This window comes from Ornithorhynchus anatinus, chromosome 2, assembly GCF_004115215.2.
Source record: "Ornithorhynchus anatinus isolate Pmale09 chromosome 2, mOrnAna1.pri.v4, whole genome shotgun sequence".
NCBI lineage: Eukaryota > Metazoa > Chordata > Mammalia > Monotremata > Ornithorhynchidae > Ornithorhynchus > Ornithorhynchus anatinus.
The window spans coordinates 146,917,190-146,932,448 of NC_041729.1; the positions used below are offsets into that span (position 1 = coordinate 146,917,190).

The 15,259-nt window shown below is 54.8% G+C and overlaps 1 protein-coding gene across 1 annotated transcript; it reads left to right on the top strand.

The window, feature by feature from the left end:
* Nucleotides 1-36: 36 nt before the first annotated feature.
* LOC100073466 (dol-P-Glc:Glc(2)Man(9)GlcNAc(2)-PP-Dol alpha-1,2-glucosyltransferase-like) lies at nt 37-14,280 on the top strand. Its single transcript, XM_029053340.2, has 3 exons — nt 37-227; nt 10,566-10,763; nt 11,792-14,280. Exons 1-3 carry the CDS (start codon nt 63-65, stop codon nt 12,845-12,847), a joined length of 1,419 nt encoding a protein of 472 aa, XP_028909173.1. The 5' UTR covers nt 37-62; the 3' UTR covers nt 12,848-14,280.
* Nucleotides 14,281-15,259: the final 979 nt, after the last annotated feature.

The following is a 15,259-nucleotide window of genomic DNA, read 5'->3' on the forward strand; positions in this document are numbered from 1 at the left end:
TGGGGGTGGGACCTTCCGGCGCGGGCACTTCCGGTGCGGGCGGCTGAGGCGGGCGGGGTGTCATGGCGCGGCGGGAGCGATGCTACCTGTCGGCCGCGCTGAGCTGCACGTTGCTGGTGTCCTGCCTGCTCTTCTCCGCCGTGGGCCGGGCCCTGGGCCGCCCCTACATGGACGAGCTCTTCCATCTCCCCCAGGCCCAGCGCTACTGCCGGGGACGCTTCGACCAGGTGGCCCCTCCCCCCCCCCCCGCCCGCCGCCGCCATTTCCCCCCCCCCGAGCCTCCCCTGCCCCGAGCGCCCACTACACGTGCCGCACACTGCGCTGAGCGCTGGGGGCAGATGGCCAGGCTGGCGGGAGCACACACACACACACACGGGGGCGGCCCGGGCTTCATCCGCATTTAAAAGAGGAGGCCCAGAGGGGCAGGGACCGGCCCCGGCTCACACGGCTGACGTTCATTCAGTCGCTCCATTAGCGCTTATTGAGCGCTTACTAGGTGCCGAGCGCTGGGGGAGACCCAGGGTAATGATGGTGTTGCTATTTGTGAAGCGCTTACTAGGTGCAGAGCGTTCATTCATTCCATAGTATTTACTGAGCGCTTTCTAGGTGCAGAGCACTGGACTAAGCGCTGGGGGAGACCCAGGGTAATGATGGTGTTGCTATTTGTGAAACGCTTACTAGGTGCAGAGCGTTCATTCATTCCATAGTATTTACTGAGGGCTTACTACGGGCTGTGGGCAAGTCACTTAACTTCTCGGTGCCTCAGTTCCCTCATCTGTAAAATGGGGATTCAGACTGTGAGCCCCACGTGGGACAACCTGATTCCCCTGGGTCTCCCCCAGCGCTTAGAACAGTGCTCGGCACCTAGTAAGCGCTTAACAAATACCAACATTAATTACTAGGTGCAGAGCACTGGACTAAGCGCTGGGGGAGACACAGGGTAATGATGGTGTTGCTATTTGTGAAGCGCTTACCAGGTGCAGAGCGTTCATTCATTCCATAGTATTTACTGAGCGCTTACTACGGGCTGTGGGCAAGTCACTTAACTTCTCGGTGCCTCAGTTCCCTCATCTGTAAAATGGGGATTCAGACTGTGAGCCCCACGTGGGACAACCTGATTCCCCTGGGTCTACCCCAGCGCTTAGAACAGTGCTCGGCACCTAGTAAGCGCTTAACAAATACCAACATTAATTACTAGGTGCAGAGCACTGGACTAAGCGCTGGGGGAGACACAGGGTAATGATGGTGTTGCTATTTGTGAAGCGCTTACCAGGTGCAGAGCGTTCATTCATTCCATAGTATTTACTGAGCGCTTACTAGGCGCAGAGCACTGGACTAAGCGCTGGGGGAGACCCAGGGTAATAATAATAACAATAATGTTGGTATCTGTTAAGCGCTTACTAGGTGCAGAGCATTCACTCACTCCATAGTATTTATTGAGCGCTTACTAGGTGCAGAGCACTGGACTAAGCGCTGGGGGAGACCCAGGGTAATAATGGTAATTCATTTTGCTATTTGTTAAGCACTCGCTATGTGCAGAGCATTCATTCATTCCATAGTATTTATTGAGCGCTTACTAGGTGCAGAGCACTGGACTAAGCGCTGGGGGAGACCCAGGGTAATAATGAGAATTCATTTTGGTATTTGTGAAGCGCCTACTCTGTGCAGAGCGCTGTTCTAAGCGCTGGGAGAGAGACAGGATAATAATAATTCCTTTTGGTATTTGTGAAGCGTTTACTATGTGCAGAGCATTCATTCACTCAATAGTATTTATTGAGCGCTTACTAGGTGCAGAGCACTGGACTAAGCGCTGGGGGAGACACAGGGTAATAACGATAATTCATTTCGGTATTTGTGAAGCACTTACAGAGCGCTGTTCTAAGCGCTGGGAGAGATACAGGGTAATAATAATTCATTTTGGTATTTGTGAAGCGTTTACTATGTGCAGAGCATTCACTCAATAGTATTTATTGAGCGCTTACTATGTGCAGAGCACTGGACTAAGCGCTGGGGGAGACCCAGGGTAATAATGGTAATTCATTTTGGTATTTGTTAAGCGCTCACTATGTGCAGAGCATTCATTCACTCAATAGTATTTATTGAGCGCTTACTATGTGCAGAGCACTGGACTAAGCGCTGGGGGAGACACAGGGTAATAATAATTATTCATTTTGGTATTAAGTGCTTACTATGTGCAGAGCATTTATTCAGTAGTATTTATTGAGCGCTTACTATGTGCAGAGCACTGGGCTAAGCGCTGGGGGAGATGGAGGGTAATAATAATTCATTTTGGTATTAAGCGCTTACTATGTGCAGAGCATTCATTCATTCAGTAGTATTTATTGAGCGCTTACTTTGTGCAGAGCACTCTTCTAAGCGCTGGAGGAGACACAGGCTAATAATGATAATTGATTTTGGTATTAAGCACTTACTATGTGCAGAGCGCTGTTCTAAGCGCTCGGAGAGATACAGGATAATAATAATTCATTTTGGTATTTGTTAAGCGTTTACTATGTGCAGAGCATTCATTCATTCCATAGTATTTATTGAGCGCTTACTAGGTGCAGAGCACTGGACTAAGCGCTGGGGGAGACACAGGGTAATAATAATGATAATGGTATTTGTTAAACGCTTACTATGTGCAGCACTGCTCTAAGCGCTGGGAGAGATACAGAATAATAATAATAATGTTGGTATTTGTTAAGCGCTTACTATGTGCAGAGCACTGCTCTAAGCGCTGGGAGAGAGAATGATAATTCTTTTTGGTATTTGTTAAGCCCTTACTATGTGCAGAGCACTGTTCTAAGTGCTGGGAGAGATACAGGATAATGATAATTCATTTTGGTATTTGTGAAGCACTTACTATGTGCAAAGCATTCATTTATTCAATAGTATTTATTGAGCGCTTACTATGTGCCGAGCACTGTCGTAAGCGCTGGGGGAGACACAGGATAATGATGATAATGTTGGTATTTGTTAAGCGCTTCTATGTGCAGAGCATTCATTCATTCAGTAGTATTTATTGAACGCTTACTATGTGCCGAGCACTGTCGTGAGCGCTGGGGGAGACACAGGATAATGATGATGATGTTGGTATTTTTTAAGCGCTTCCTATGTGCAGAGCACTTTTCTAAGCGCTGGGGGAGAGACAGCGTCATCAGGTTGGCCCACGTGGGGCTGAAGCCTGGCTCAGTGGAAAGAGCCCGGGCTTTGGAGTCAGGGGTCATGGGTTCGAATCCCGACTCTGCCCCTTGTCGGCTGTGTGACTGTGGGCCAGTCACTTCACTTCTCTGGGCCTCGGTGACCTCATCTGGAAAATGGGGGTGAAGACTGAGAGCCCCACCTGGGACAACCTCATTACCTGGTATCATCCCCAGTGCTTAGAACGGTGCTTGGCACATAGGAAGCGCTTGCCAACTACCACTATTATCATTATTATTATTATTTCAGATGAGGGAGCTGAAGCCCAGCTAATGATACTCATTCATATGCCCAGCGCTTAAAACAGTGCTCAGCACATAATAAGTGCTTAAATACCAAAATAGTAATAATAACTGCTATCATTATTGTTATTCCAAGATGGGCGGGTTGTCCCACGGGGGACGCGCAGTCTTCATCCTTCCCTCTGCTCTTCCCCTCCCCGCTGCACTTGTGCGTATTTGTTCATATTATTTATTACCCTATTTTATTAAAGATGGGTGCATATCTATAATTCTATTCATCTTGATGGTATTGACGCCTGCTTGTTTGGTATTGCCGTCCGTCTCCCTCGATCAGACTGTGAGCCCGTCGTTGGCGGGGATCGTCTCTATCTGTTGCCGAATTGTCAACTCCAGGCGCTCGGTACAGTGCCCTGCACGTAGTAAACGCTCAATAAATCCGATTGAATGAATGAGTACAGAGAAGCGGCGTGGCTTAGTGGAAAGAGCCCGGGCTCGGGAGTCAGAGGTCCTGGGTTCTAATCCCGACTCGGCCGTTTGTCAGCTGTGTGACTTTGGGCAAGTCACTTCACTTCTGGGCCACAGTTCCCTCCCTCGTCTGTAAAAATGGGATGAAGACCGCGAGTCCCACGTGGGACAATCTGATTACCCTGCATCTACCCCAGCGCTTAGAACAGTATTTGGTCCGTAGTAAGCGCTTGACAGATAACGTCGTCATTATTATTACGGGCGAGGGAACTGAGGCCCAGCGGATGATAATGTCATTCATCCGTTCCGTCGTATTTACCGAGCGCTTACTCTGTGCAGAGCACCGAACTAAGCGCTTGGAAAGTACAGTTGGGCATCCCTACCCAACAAGGGTACTTGTTAAGCGCCTACTCTGCGCCAAGCACTGTTGCGAGCACTGGGGCGGATACGAGGCAGTCAGGTCGTCCCGCTTGGGGCTCACGGTCTTGGTCCCTGTTTTAGAGAGGAGGGAACTGAGGCCCAGAGAACAATAATGATAACAACGGTACTCGTTAAGTGCTCATGGCGTGCCAAGCGTTGTTCGAAGCGCTGGGGTAGATGTCGATTAGGCGGACGGGGTCTCAGAGGGCTCACGGTCTCAGTCCTCTTTTTAGAGACGAGGGAGCCGAGGCCCGGAGAAGCGCGGTGACTCGACCGAGGTCACCCAGCGGACGAGTGGCCGCGCCCTGACCTCCTGACTCCCGGGCCCGTGCTCTGTCCACTACGTGGATCTCTCACTCCTTTATTTTAATGTTTTTCTCCCCCCCCCCCTTTAGACTGTGAGATGGTTGCGAGCGGCGAACGTCTCTCTTTCTCGTTATAATGTGCTCTCCCAAGCGCTTAGTACAGTGTTTTGCACACAGTAAGCGCTCAATAAATACAACGGAAGGAACGAACTTAGCTTCTCCGTGCCCTAGTTCGCTCACTGGGCAAGTGGGAGACCGTGAGGCCGTCGTCGGGCGGGGATGGTCTCCATCTGTGGCCGACTTGTACCTGCCGAGCGCTCAGTACGGTGCTCTGCACGTCGTGAGCGCTCGGTAAATGCGACCGAATGAAGGAATTCAGCTCCTCTCCTTCCTGCCGCTTCCACGCGGGACCCGGTTATCTTTCCTCCATCCCGGTGCTTGACACGGTGTAGGCGCCTATTAGCTATGCCACAGTTATCGATTACGATCGCCTTTCCCTCCGCCCGCAGACCGGCGGAGGAGGAAGGGGGAGAAATGTGATCCTCTTAATTCCTCTCTCGATCGATCGACCGACCGTCCGTCCGTCCGGTCATATCTTCTGGGCACGTACTGCGTGCGGAGCACTGTGCTGAGGGTTTGGGAGGGGGCAGGGCAGCAGTAAACAGACACATTCCCTGTCCTCAACGAGCTTACCGTCTGGGCGCCGGGGACGAGGAGACAGACGGTAATATACGTAAATAGATGACAGATGTGGACGGAAGCGCGGGGGGACTGGGAGGGAGGAGGATGAATAAAGGGAGCGAGTCAGGGCGACGCCGAGGGGAGTGGGAGGAGAGGAAAGCAGGGCTCAGTCAGGGAAGGCCTCTTGGAGGAGATTCATTCGTGCAATAGCATTTATTGAGCGCTTACTGTGTGCGGAGCGCCGTACTAAGCGCCTGGAATGAACAGGTCGGCAACAGATCGAGCCGGTCCCTGCCGTCTGCCGGGCTTGCGGTCTGATCGGGGGATGGGCCTTCGGTATTCATTCATTCGGTGGTATTCATCGAGCGCTCACTATGTGCGGGGCACTGGAGAGCAATAAGGCTTCGAAGGCCGGGGGAGGGAGAGTCACTGTGGGATTTGAGGAGGGAGGGCGTTCCGGGCCAGAGGTGGGATGTGGGCGAGGTGGAGGCCCGCCGAGAAGGTTCTAATAATAAGAATAACGATGTTGCTCTTCGTTAAGCGCCTACTACGTGCCAAGCACCGTCCTGAGCGAGATACAAGGTAATCAGGCTGTCCCAGGTGGGGCTCCCGGTCTTCATCCCCATTTGGCAGATGAGGGCCCCGAGGCCCAGAGAAGTGAAGTGACTTTATTCATCCAGTAGGGTTTATTGAGCGCTGACTATGTGCAGAGCGCTGTACTGAGCGCTTGGAATGGACAGTTGGGCAACAGAGACCATCCCTGCCCAATGACGGGCTCACAGTCTATTGGAGAAGCAGCGTGGCTCAGTGGAACGAGCCTGGGCTTGGGAGTCAGAGGTCCCGGCTCCGCCGCCTGTCAGCTGGGTGACTGTGGGCAAGTCACTTCACTTCTCTGGGCCTCAGTGACCTCATCTGTAAAATGGGGATGAAGTCTCTGAGCCCTACGGGGGACAGCCTGCTCACCCTGTATCCCCCCCCCCCCACCCCCCCAGCGCTTAGAACGGTGCTTTGCACATAGTAAGCGCTTAACAAATGCCATCAGTGTTATTGGCGGTAGACGGACAAAAACAAGACATCGTCAAGATCAGTAGAATCAGAGGGATGGACGCCTCATTAACAAAATGAATAGGACAAGAAACAATATATCCGAATGAGCCCAGTGCGGAGGGGAGGGGGAGGGACGAGGGGGAGGGGAGAGGGAGCGGAGGGAAAGGGGGGCTTGCTCACGGTCACACAGCTGACAAGCGGGGGAGCGGGGATTCGAACCCACGACCTCTGACTCCCAAGCCCGGGCTCTTGCCGCCGAGCCGCGCCGCTTCTGATCCCGGCTCCGCCGCTCGTCTGCCGCGGGATCTTGGCCGGGTCGCTTGAGCTTCTGTGGGGCTCAGTTACCTCCTCTGCAGAATGGGGATTCCCGTTCTCCCTCCAGCTTAGACCGGGAGCCCCGCGGGGGACCCGATGATCTTGCGTCCCAGCTCGGCGCTGGCTAATAATAATGATGATGTTGGTATCTGTTCGGCGCTTACAATGTGCAGAGCACCGTTCTAAGCGCCGGGGGAGATACGAGGTAATCGGGTCGTCCCGCGCGAGGCTCACGGTTAATCCCCATTTTCCAGATGAGGGAACCGAGGCACAGAGAAGCGAAGCGACCCGCCCACGGTCACCCAGCTGACGGGTGGCAGAGCCGGGAGTCGAACCCATGACCTCTGACTCCGAAGCCCGGGCTCTTTCCACTGAGCCGTACGTAGTAAGCACTCGACAGATGCCGTCCTTACTGATGACCCACAGAGCGGAGGAGGAGGGGGAAAGGCCATCCTCTCCGCTCCCCTACCTCTCCCCATCGATCAATCTACCGACGGTATTCATTAAGCTCTCGACAGATAACACGGGCGCTGAAACCTTGGGAGAGGGGACGACCGTCTGGTGTGGCTTTACAGTCCAGTGGGCTCTAGCGGGTAAGACAGAAACCAGATCCTCCTCGTGTTCCCCGTTCCTCTACCGGCCTGGCCCGGTGGAATCGATCGATGGGTCGATCCGCGGCGTTTATGGAGCGCTCGCTGTGTGCAGAGCTCTATTACCGAGTGCTTGGGGGAGTGCGGTATAGTTATAATAGTAATAATGGTATTTGTTAAGCGCTTACTATGTGCAGAGTACTGTTCTGAGCGCTGGGGTAGACGCGGGGGAATCAGGTTGTCCCACGTGGGGCTCACGGTCTCGATCCCCATTTTACAGTTGAGGTAACTGAGGCACAGAAGTGAAGCGACTTGCCCACGGTCACACGGCTGACAGGTGGCAGAGCCGGGATTCAAACCCGTGACCTCGGACTCCAGAGCTCGGGCTCTTTCCACTGAGTGCAGTATAGTTATAGTGCAGTGTGGGCAGACGTGATCCCTACCCACGAGGAGCCTCCATTCTCGCGGGAAGAGCCCGGGAGTCGGGGGAACGCGGCTTCTCATCCAGGCCCTGCCTGCTGTGTGACCTTAGGCAAGTCGTATGACCCTCCTGGGCCTCCCAAAGGACGTCAGTTCTCTGGGCCTCAGTTCCCTCATCTGAAAAACGGGGCTGAAGACCGTCAAGCCCCACGTGGGGCAACCCGATTAGCTCGTACCTACGCCGGCGCTTAGAACGGTGCTTGGCACGTAGCAAGCGCCTAACAGATGCCGTCATCCCGCGACTCTCCTGGGCCTCCCGGGGGACCGAAGTTACTCCGCCGCCCGAGACTCCCTCCCTCTTCCCGTCCAGCGGATCATACCTCCCCCCCACTACTTCCAAAGCCTTACTAAAATCCCGTCTCCCCCAGGAAGGCTTCCCTCATCACTTGCTCATCTCCCCACCGAGTTCCTCGAGGCCTCCACTGAGTCCCGGGTGCCCCGAGTATTTAAGGTTCCCCCCCATCTCTGTCCACCGAAGCGTATCGACGTGCATCGTGGTGTTGACCGAGTTCATTCATTCATTCATTCCATAGTATTTATTGAGCGCTTACCATGTGCAGAGCACTGTACCGAGCGCTTGGAACGAACAAGTCGGCAACAGATAGAGACGGTCCCCGCCGTCTGACGGGCTCACGGTCCGATCGGGGGAGACGGGCGGACGAGAAGGATGGCGATGAATAGAGTCGAGGGGGAGAACGTCTCGTAAAAACCGATGGCGACTAAATAGAATCGAGGCGATGTACGTTTCATGAACAAAATAAATAGGGTGATGAAAATATTGAGCAGAGCAGACGAGTACGGGGCTGAGGGGATGGGAAGGGAGAGGGGGAGGAGCAGAGGGAAAGGGGGGAGAAGAGGGCTTAGCTGAGGAGAGGTGAAGGGGGGGGTAGAGGGAGCAGAGGGAACAGAGGGGGGAGCTCAGTGTGGGAAGGCCTCTTGGAGGAGGTGAGCTCTCAGTAGGGCTTCGAAGAGGGGAAGAGAATGAGTCTGGCGGAGGTGAGGAGGGAGGGCGTTCCGGGACCGCGGGAGGACGCGGCCCGGGGGTCGACGGCGGGACGGGCGAGACCGGGGGACGGCGAGGAGGTGGGCGGCGGAGGAGCGGAGCGTGCGGGGTGGGCGGTGGGAAGGGAGAAGGGAGGAGAGGTAGGGAGGGTCAAGGTGACGGAGAGCCTCGAAGCCTAGAGTGAGGAGTTTCTGTTTGGAGCGGAGGTCGATGGGCAACCACTGGAGGTGTCTAAGAAGGGGAGTGACGGGCCCAGAGCGTTTCTGCGGGAAGATGAGCCGGGCGGCGGAGTGAAGAATAGACCGGAGCGGGGCGAGAGGGGAGGAAGGGAGATCGGAGAGAAGGCCGACACGGTAGTCTAGCCGGGATATAACGAGAGCCCGTAGCGGTAAGGTAGCCGTCCGGGTGGAGAGGAGAGGGCGGATCTCGGCGATATCGTAAAGGTGAGAACGGCGGGTCTCGGTGACGGATAGGGTGCGTGGGGCGAACGAGAGAGACGAGTCAAGGATGACACCGGGATCGCGGGCCCGAGAGACGGGAAGGACGGTCCCGCCGTCCACGGCGATAGGGAAGTCCGGGAGAGGACCGGGCTCGGGAGGGAAGGTGAGGAGCTCGGTCTCGCTCACGTTGAGTTTTAGGTGGCGGGCCGACATCCGGGTGGAGACGTCCCGGAGGCGGGAGGAGATGCGAGCCCGCAGGGAGTTCCCAGACTCCGTGCCGAGTACCTTGCTAAGCGCCGAGGAGAGGGCGGCCGAGGTCGCAGGCCCGATCTCCGCCCTCGCGGAGCTCGCGGACCCGCAGGGGAAACCCACCCCGAGGAAAAACGTTTTTCTCACGGCTCGAGTCTGTTCCGACATTGCCCGGCCCAAGGGGGAAGAAGCGGTTGGAGGCCCTGGCGTCCGACGAGGAATAAGGCCGCCGTCCCTCCGTCCCGGCTGCGGCCTCTGCCTGCCTCCCCTGGCCGTGCGGTATTCTGTGTTTCTCTCTGTCTTCCAACCGTACGGCGTTGAGTACAGAGGAGTGACGATGACCGGCCGGGGAGAAATGCTTTTTGCAAGGGTCGATGGCGTAGTGATATGGGAAATTATCCACTCAGATCTGTTTGTCAGGTTGCTGTCTCCAAACCCTCTATAATAATACTAATAAATAATGGTATTAAGCGCCCGCTATGTGGCAAGCACCGTTGTAAGCTCTGGGGTAAACACCAGGTGATCGGGTCGCCTCGCATGGGGCTCGCCGTCTCAGTCCCCGTTTTACAGATGAGGGGACTGGGGCTCAGAGAAGTGAGGTGACTCACCCGGGGTCCCACAGCAGAGAAGTGGCGGAGCTGGGATCGGAACCCACGACCTCTGACTCCCAAGCCCGGGCTCTTGCCACCGGGCCTGACTCACCGGATCGACGACGATCCCGACGTGATTTTCACAGAGCCCCCATTCGGAAAGAGAGACCGAGAGGCAAAAGAGCAGACGGCACCGGGCGTCGTAAATACTGAGGACGACGACCCGGTGAGGGTCCGTTAGCCTTTCGGTACGTCCGATGTGGCCGGGGCCGTGGGTCTCTCCTTTTCAGCGTGCTCGGGAGGAGAGCTCGACTGTGACCGGCGCCCTCGTCGAACGCGAAGGCCAGCCGTCCGGATCCGTTGGGGAGAACTCCCCGTCTCTGGCGCTTTCGACCCCTTCCCGAGCAAACCGACCCCTCCCGTGGTAGAGGGAAAGGGGGAACTCGAGTTGGAGCGGCGCGTTTTCACGTGCGCTATTCAGTGGCCGGAACGCGTCTGTCCGGGTCTGATTATCGTCGCTTATGTTTCGTTTTGAAGTGGGATCCCATGATCACTACGCCGCCCGGTTTATACCTCGTGTCGGTTGGAGTCGTGAAGCCGGCCGTGTGGATCTTCGGATGGTCCGAGCACGTGGTCTGCTCCATAGGAATGCTCAGATTTGTCAATCTCCTCTTCAGCGTCGGCAACTTCTACTTACTCTATCTGCTGCTGTGCAAAATACAGCACAGGAACAAGGTGGGTTTTCATCGACTAGGCTGAATATGAACAAACTCATTTCGCCACACGGCTTGTTTTTCGGTTTTTTTTTCCCCCGTTTCTTTTAGCACTTAAAGTTCTATTCGATTATTTCCCAATCCTGTAAAACTAGATATTTATTCAGTGGCAGTAAATTCATTTAAACCTAGAAGCAGCGTGACTCAGTGGAAAGAGCACGGACCTGGAGGTCGGAGGTCGCGGGTTCTGATCCCGGCTCTGCTCCTCGTCAGCCGTGTGACTTTGGGCCAGTCACTTCACTTCTCTGTGCCTCATCTGTACAATGGGGGATTAAGACTTCGAGCCCCCCGATGGGACAGCTCGATTACCTTGTATCTCCCAGCGCTTAGAACAGTGCTTGGCACACAGCCAGCTCTTACCAAATACCATTATTAAGCGGAATGTTTTTCATCCCGGAATCTGAGGCCTCATAGCTTCGTTTTCGTTTCAGGAAATGCACTTTTTTCAGATGCGTACTAAAAGTACGCGATATAATGGACACGCGTCAGGTTTTGATCCGAAAGAATGTTCTGTTAATCGTCCTCGTCAGTTGACGCGCGTTGAACGCTCGCTGTGTGCGGAGCACTGTAGTGAGCGCTGGGGAGAGTACAATAAAACAGAGTCGGTAGACACGTTCCTTCCCCACACCAAGCAGTTCCTTCTGTTGAGTCTAGTTTTTTCTCCCCATCTGTCCCTCGTACCGAGAGAGAATTCGAACCGGGGAAACCTTCCTTCTAGTTATCCGGCCCTAAACAGCGTTATTTCTTTGGGAACTGCCCCAGAGAATTTCCTCGGGTGTATTTAAGATGCCCCCGCTCTCTGTTTTTCAACCACGCTTTAGTGATGCCAACCAAAGAGCGAGAAAGTAGCTCGGGAACTGAGGGCATCAGCGGCAGCGTGGAGAAGGCCGTGCGCGGATTCAAAAGTCCCGGGAGTCAGAGACTCCGACAACGTGATTTTCTGTGAGAATCGGTGGCTCATCAACTAACGCGCCGTATTTTTCTTTCCAGGCTGTCACCGGCGTCCAGAGAATCTTGTCCGCCTTAACCCTGGCGGTATTTCCTACGTTGTATTTTTTCACTTTCCTTTACTACACAGAGACGGGCTCGGTGTTTTTCACCCTCTTTGCCTACCTGATGTGTCTCGACGGTAACCATAAGACCTCGGCCCTGCTCGGCTTCTGCGGCATCATGTTCCGCCAGACGAACGTCGTCTGGGCCGCCTTCTGCGCGGGCAGCGTCCTGGCCCAGAAGGTGACGGAAGCGTGGAAGACGGAACTGCAGAAGAAGAAGGAGGAGAGGCTCCCGTACCTCAAAGGACCGGTCTCGGAACTGAGGAAGTCGCTGCGGTTTCTCCTCGGTTACGTCGGGTCGGCGAAGAACCTGCGGACGCTCGTCCTTCTGACCTGGCCCTACGTCCTCTTGGTATCCCTGTTCGCGGCGTTCGTGGTTTTCAACGGCGGCGTGGCCGTGGGGGATCGAAGCAGCCACGAAGCCTGCCTGCACTTCCCGCAGCTGTTCTACTTTTTCTCTTTCACGCTCTTTTTTTCTTTCCCGCATTTGATATCCCCGAAGAAGGTGCGAACTTTCCTTCAGTCCGCCTGGAAGCGGCGGGCCCGCTATGTGGCGCTGACGGCCGTCTCCTTATTCCTCGTCTGGAAATTCACTTACGTTCACAAGTACCTGCTCGCCGATAACCGGCATTACACGTTTTACGTGTGGAAGAGAGTCTTCGAGCGGTATAGCGTCGTCAAGTATTTACTGGTGCCGGGGTACGTGTTCGCGGGCTGGAGCATCGCCGAGTCGCTGAAGTCCAAATCCACGTTCTGGAATTTAATGTTCGCCGTGTGCGTCGCGGCCGGCACGGTCCCTCAGCGGCTCTTCGAATTCCGATATTTCATCCTGCCCTACGTGATCTACCGGCTGAATATCCCCGTGCCTTCGGTGCCCAAGCTCCTCTGCGAGTTCGGACTCTACGTGGCGATTAATTTTGTGACCTTTTACCTCTTTCTACACAAGACGTTCCGGTGGCCCAATAGCGAGGACGTTCAGAGGTTTATGTGGTGATCGCGGGGCTGGCGGGATCAGGCTTGGTCAGGGGGATCTTCCTCCTGCCGTGGCCAGTGGTGGGTGGCAGGACTGGGGTGTGACTTGTTGGCTTGGAAAAAAGAAAAAAGAGGACGGGTCGGAGTCGGGCGTGAAGTCGGATGGACCGTCCCCGTACGATGAGAATAGGGAACCGGATCCGAGGGCCCCGAGTCGGGCGCTTCCCCGGCCGTGAGTCGGGGAAGTCGAGTCGCGTCCGAAAGCGTTGCAAAATAATGTGAAAAGAGACACGTTTACAGTCGACTGGCAATCTTCCGTGTCCGTTAGCCAGCCGAGGGCTCTTCCTAATATCGGAAGAGGCTCGTTGAAAGCCATCGGCTCTTCCGTGCGGCCCGTCAACGGCATTTGCGGGGGAGGAGGAACCTCCCGGGGCTCCTGGAAACATCCTGAAGGTCCGGGCCGTTTGCTCCCTGATGAATTAAAATGCCGACATCCGAGTTCTTGGCATTTCAGCAGGTGCTCAACCTCGATCCTGGGTAAAGAGGGTTAGAGCGACGGGAGCGCCTCGGCTTCCTCCGTGTCCCAGCGGTCTGACGCTGCAGATCGAGTCCGTGTAAGATCAGCGAGCCGGCCCTTCTGCGGTCTCTGCCCGTTCTCTTGCACAACCAAAGAGTGACAGCGGCGACGACAGACCTGAGGCGAAGGGAGACGTTCTCCTTCCAACTCATCGGACGACGTGGCTGTAGGATCGACGCACCTTTTTGAGGGGTTTTAGGAGCTACCGGTCGGCGCGGTCTCGCCCGTACGCGGGGAGGGACGACATATCCGTAGAGGTTCCCGTTAGCCCTTTCCTTTTCCATTTTTTTTTTAGCGTGCTACAGAGCGTAGGATTACAAATCCTTATTTTACTAGTAGGTTTTTTATCTTTTTAGATTACGTAGCGTAAAGCTTTCTACTAAGAGTTGCAAGAATTCTCCGAGCGGTATTAGCGACAGCGTTTCTGCCGTGTAATCTTCTTAAAAGCGTCGTTCATTTTAAAACTCCGTATTTATAGAGCTCATCCTTTTGCCTTCTCGCCAATCTGTGCAAATGCCCAAATGGTGAATTACTTTTCTGCCCTTTCCTCTTCCTCTCTGGTAATCAGTGGGAAAGAAATCCTTTGCTTAATCGTGATGAATTTTCTGGAAGGTGTATCTAAATGAATCGAGCCACCTAGATAATTACGGCTGCCGCGGCTTAACCCCTTACCCCGTCCCCAGTTCCGTCACCGGAATATGGGAACCGCTCTTCGGGTGCCATATCCTGTCACGGAAATGAAGGCTACGGACCAGAAAGCAACGTCGGCGCACGTTTCAAATTATTCAATGAACAGAGGAAAGCAAAAAAAAAAAAAAAAGAGTGTTTCCTTCTTATGAACTCGAGATCTGTTTTTTAGTTTTTTTTGTTTTTTACCTGAAAGTCGGCAGGATGTGGAGACGAGCGTGGTGTGTCGGAAAAGTGGCTCGATTATTTATTCCTCAAATTGGGAGGGCTGGGAGAGAGATGCCCGAAGTGGTGGCTTAACAGTGAATCGATTTATAAAGCTCCATCACTTTTTAAATGATTTTATAGCGCCCGGCTGTCGCTCGATACTGGCAGCAAGGGATTTGTTGGGATTTGTGGTATCTCTTTAAAAAGCGGAAAGGGGGGCACCTCTCCTATTTCAGGTGTACGACTCCTGTGACAGGTGTATATCGCGTATGTGCGGCGACGGGATTCACGCGTCCACATGTCACGTTCGGCGCGTACTGTGTGCCGGGCACTGTTTTAAGCGCTGGAGTAGATGGAAGGTAATCAGGTCAGACGCAATCCCTGGCCCGCACGGGGCTCGCGGTCTCACTCCCCATTTTCCAGATGAGGTCACTGAGGCACAGAGAAGTGAAGTGACTCGCCCTAGATCACACAGGAGGCGAGCGGCAGAGCCGGGATCAGAACCCACGTCCTCTGACTCGAAGGCCCGGGCTCTTTCCGTATAGCCACGCGGCTTCCCCAAAATGGTTTCGGACCAAAGAAGCTCCAGAGGAGTCTTGGAAGGTGGACAGGCATCTTGAGAACCCGCTGGCGAAGAGGGCAGCGGCGGCCGATGGCTTGCACCGCCCTGGCCCTGCGTTGGACCCGGATTCGGCGGACGCGAGGGCCGCCCCCGGGTCCTGCTCGAAACACCCCATCCCCGCCCCCTCTTTGCCCGCGGCAGTCGTACCCCCGCCGGGACGTAGAGAGGAGGGATCGGTCGGATCTATCGAGCGCTCTCCGCGTGCAGAGCACCGTACAAGTGCGTGGGGGGGGGGGGGGGGGGAACGACGACTTTGTAGCCTCGTTCACATCCCTTTCGAATCAGAGCCACTCGTGGTGGAAAGTGAAGTCAGAGGAGCTCGACACTGCCTCGCTAAAAAT

Bases quoted from the DNA above. Each gene is read 5' to 3' on its own strand.
- LOC100073466 (XM_029053340.2), top strand. From the start codon at position 63: ATGGCGCGGCGGGAGCGATGCTACCTGTCGGCCGCGCTGAGCTGCACG. The intron at 228-10,565 runs GTGGCCCCTCCC...TTCGTTTTGAAG, and splicing joins GCCGGGGACGCTTCGACCAG to TGGGATCCCATGATCACTAC. The intron at 10,764-11,791 runs GTGGGTTTTCAT...TTTTCTTTCCAG, and splicing joins AAATACAGCACAGGAACAAG to GCTGTCACCGGCGTCCAGAG.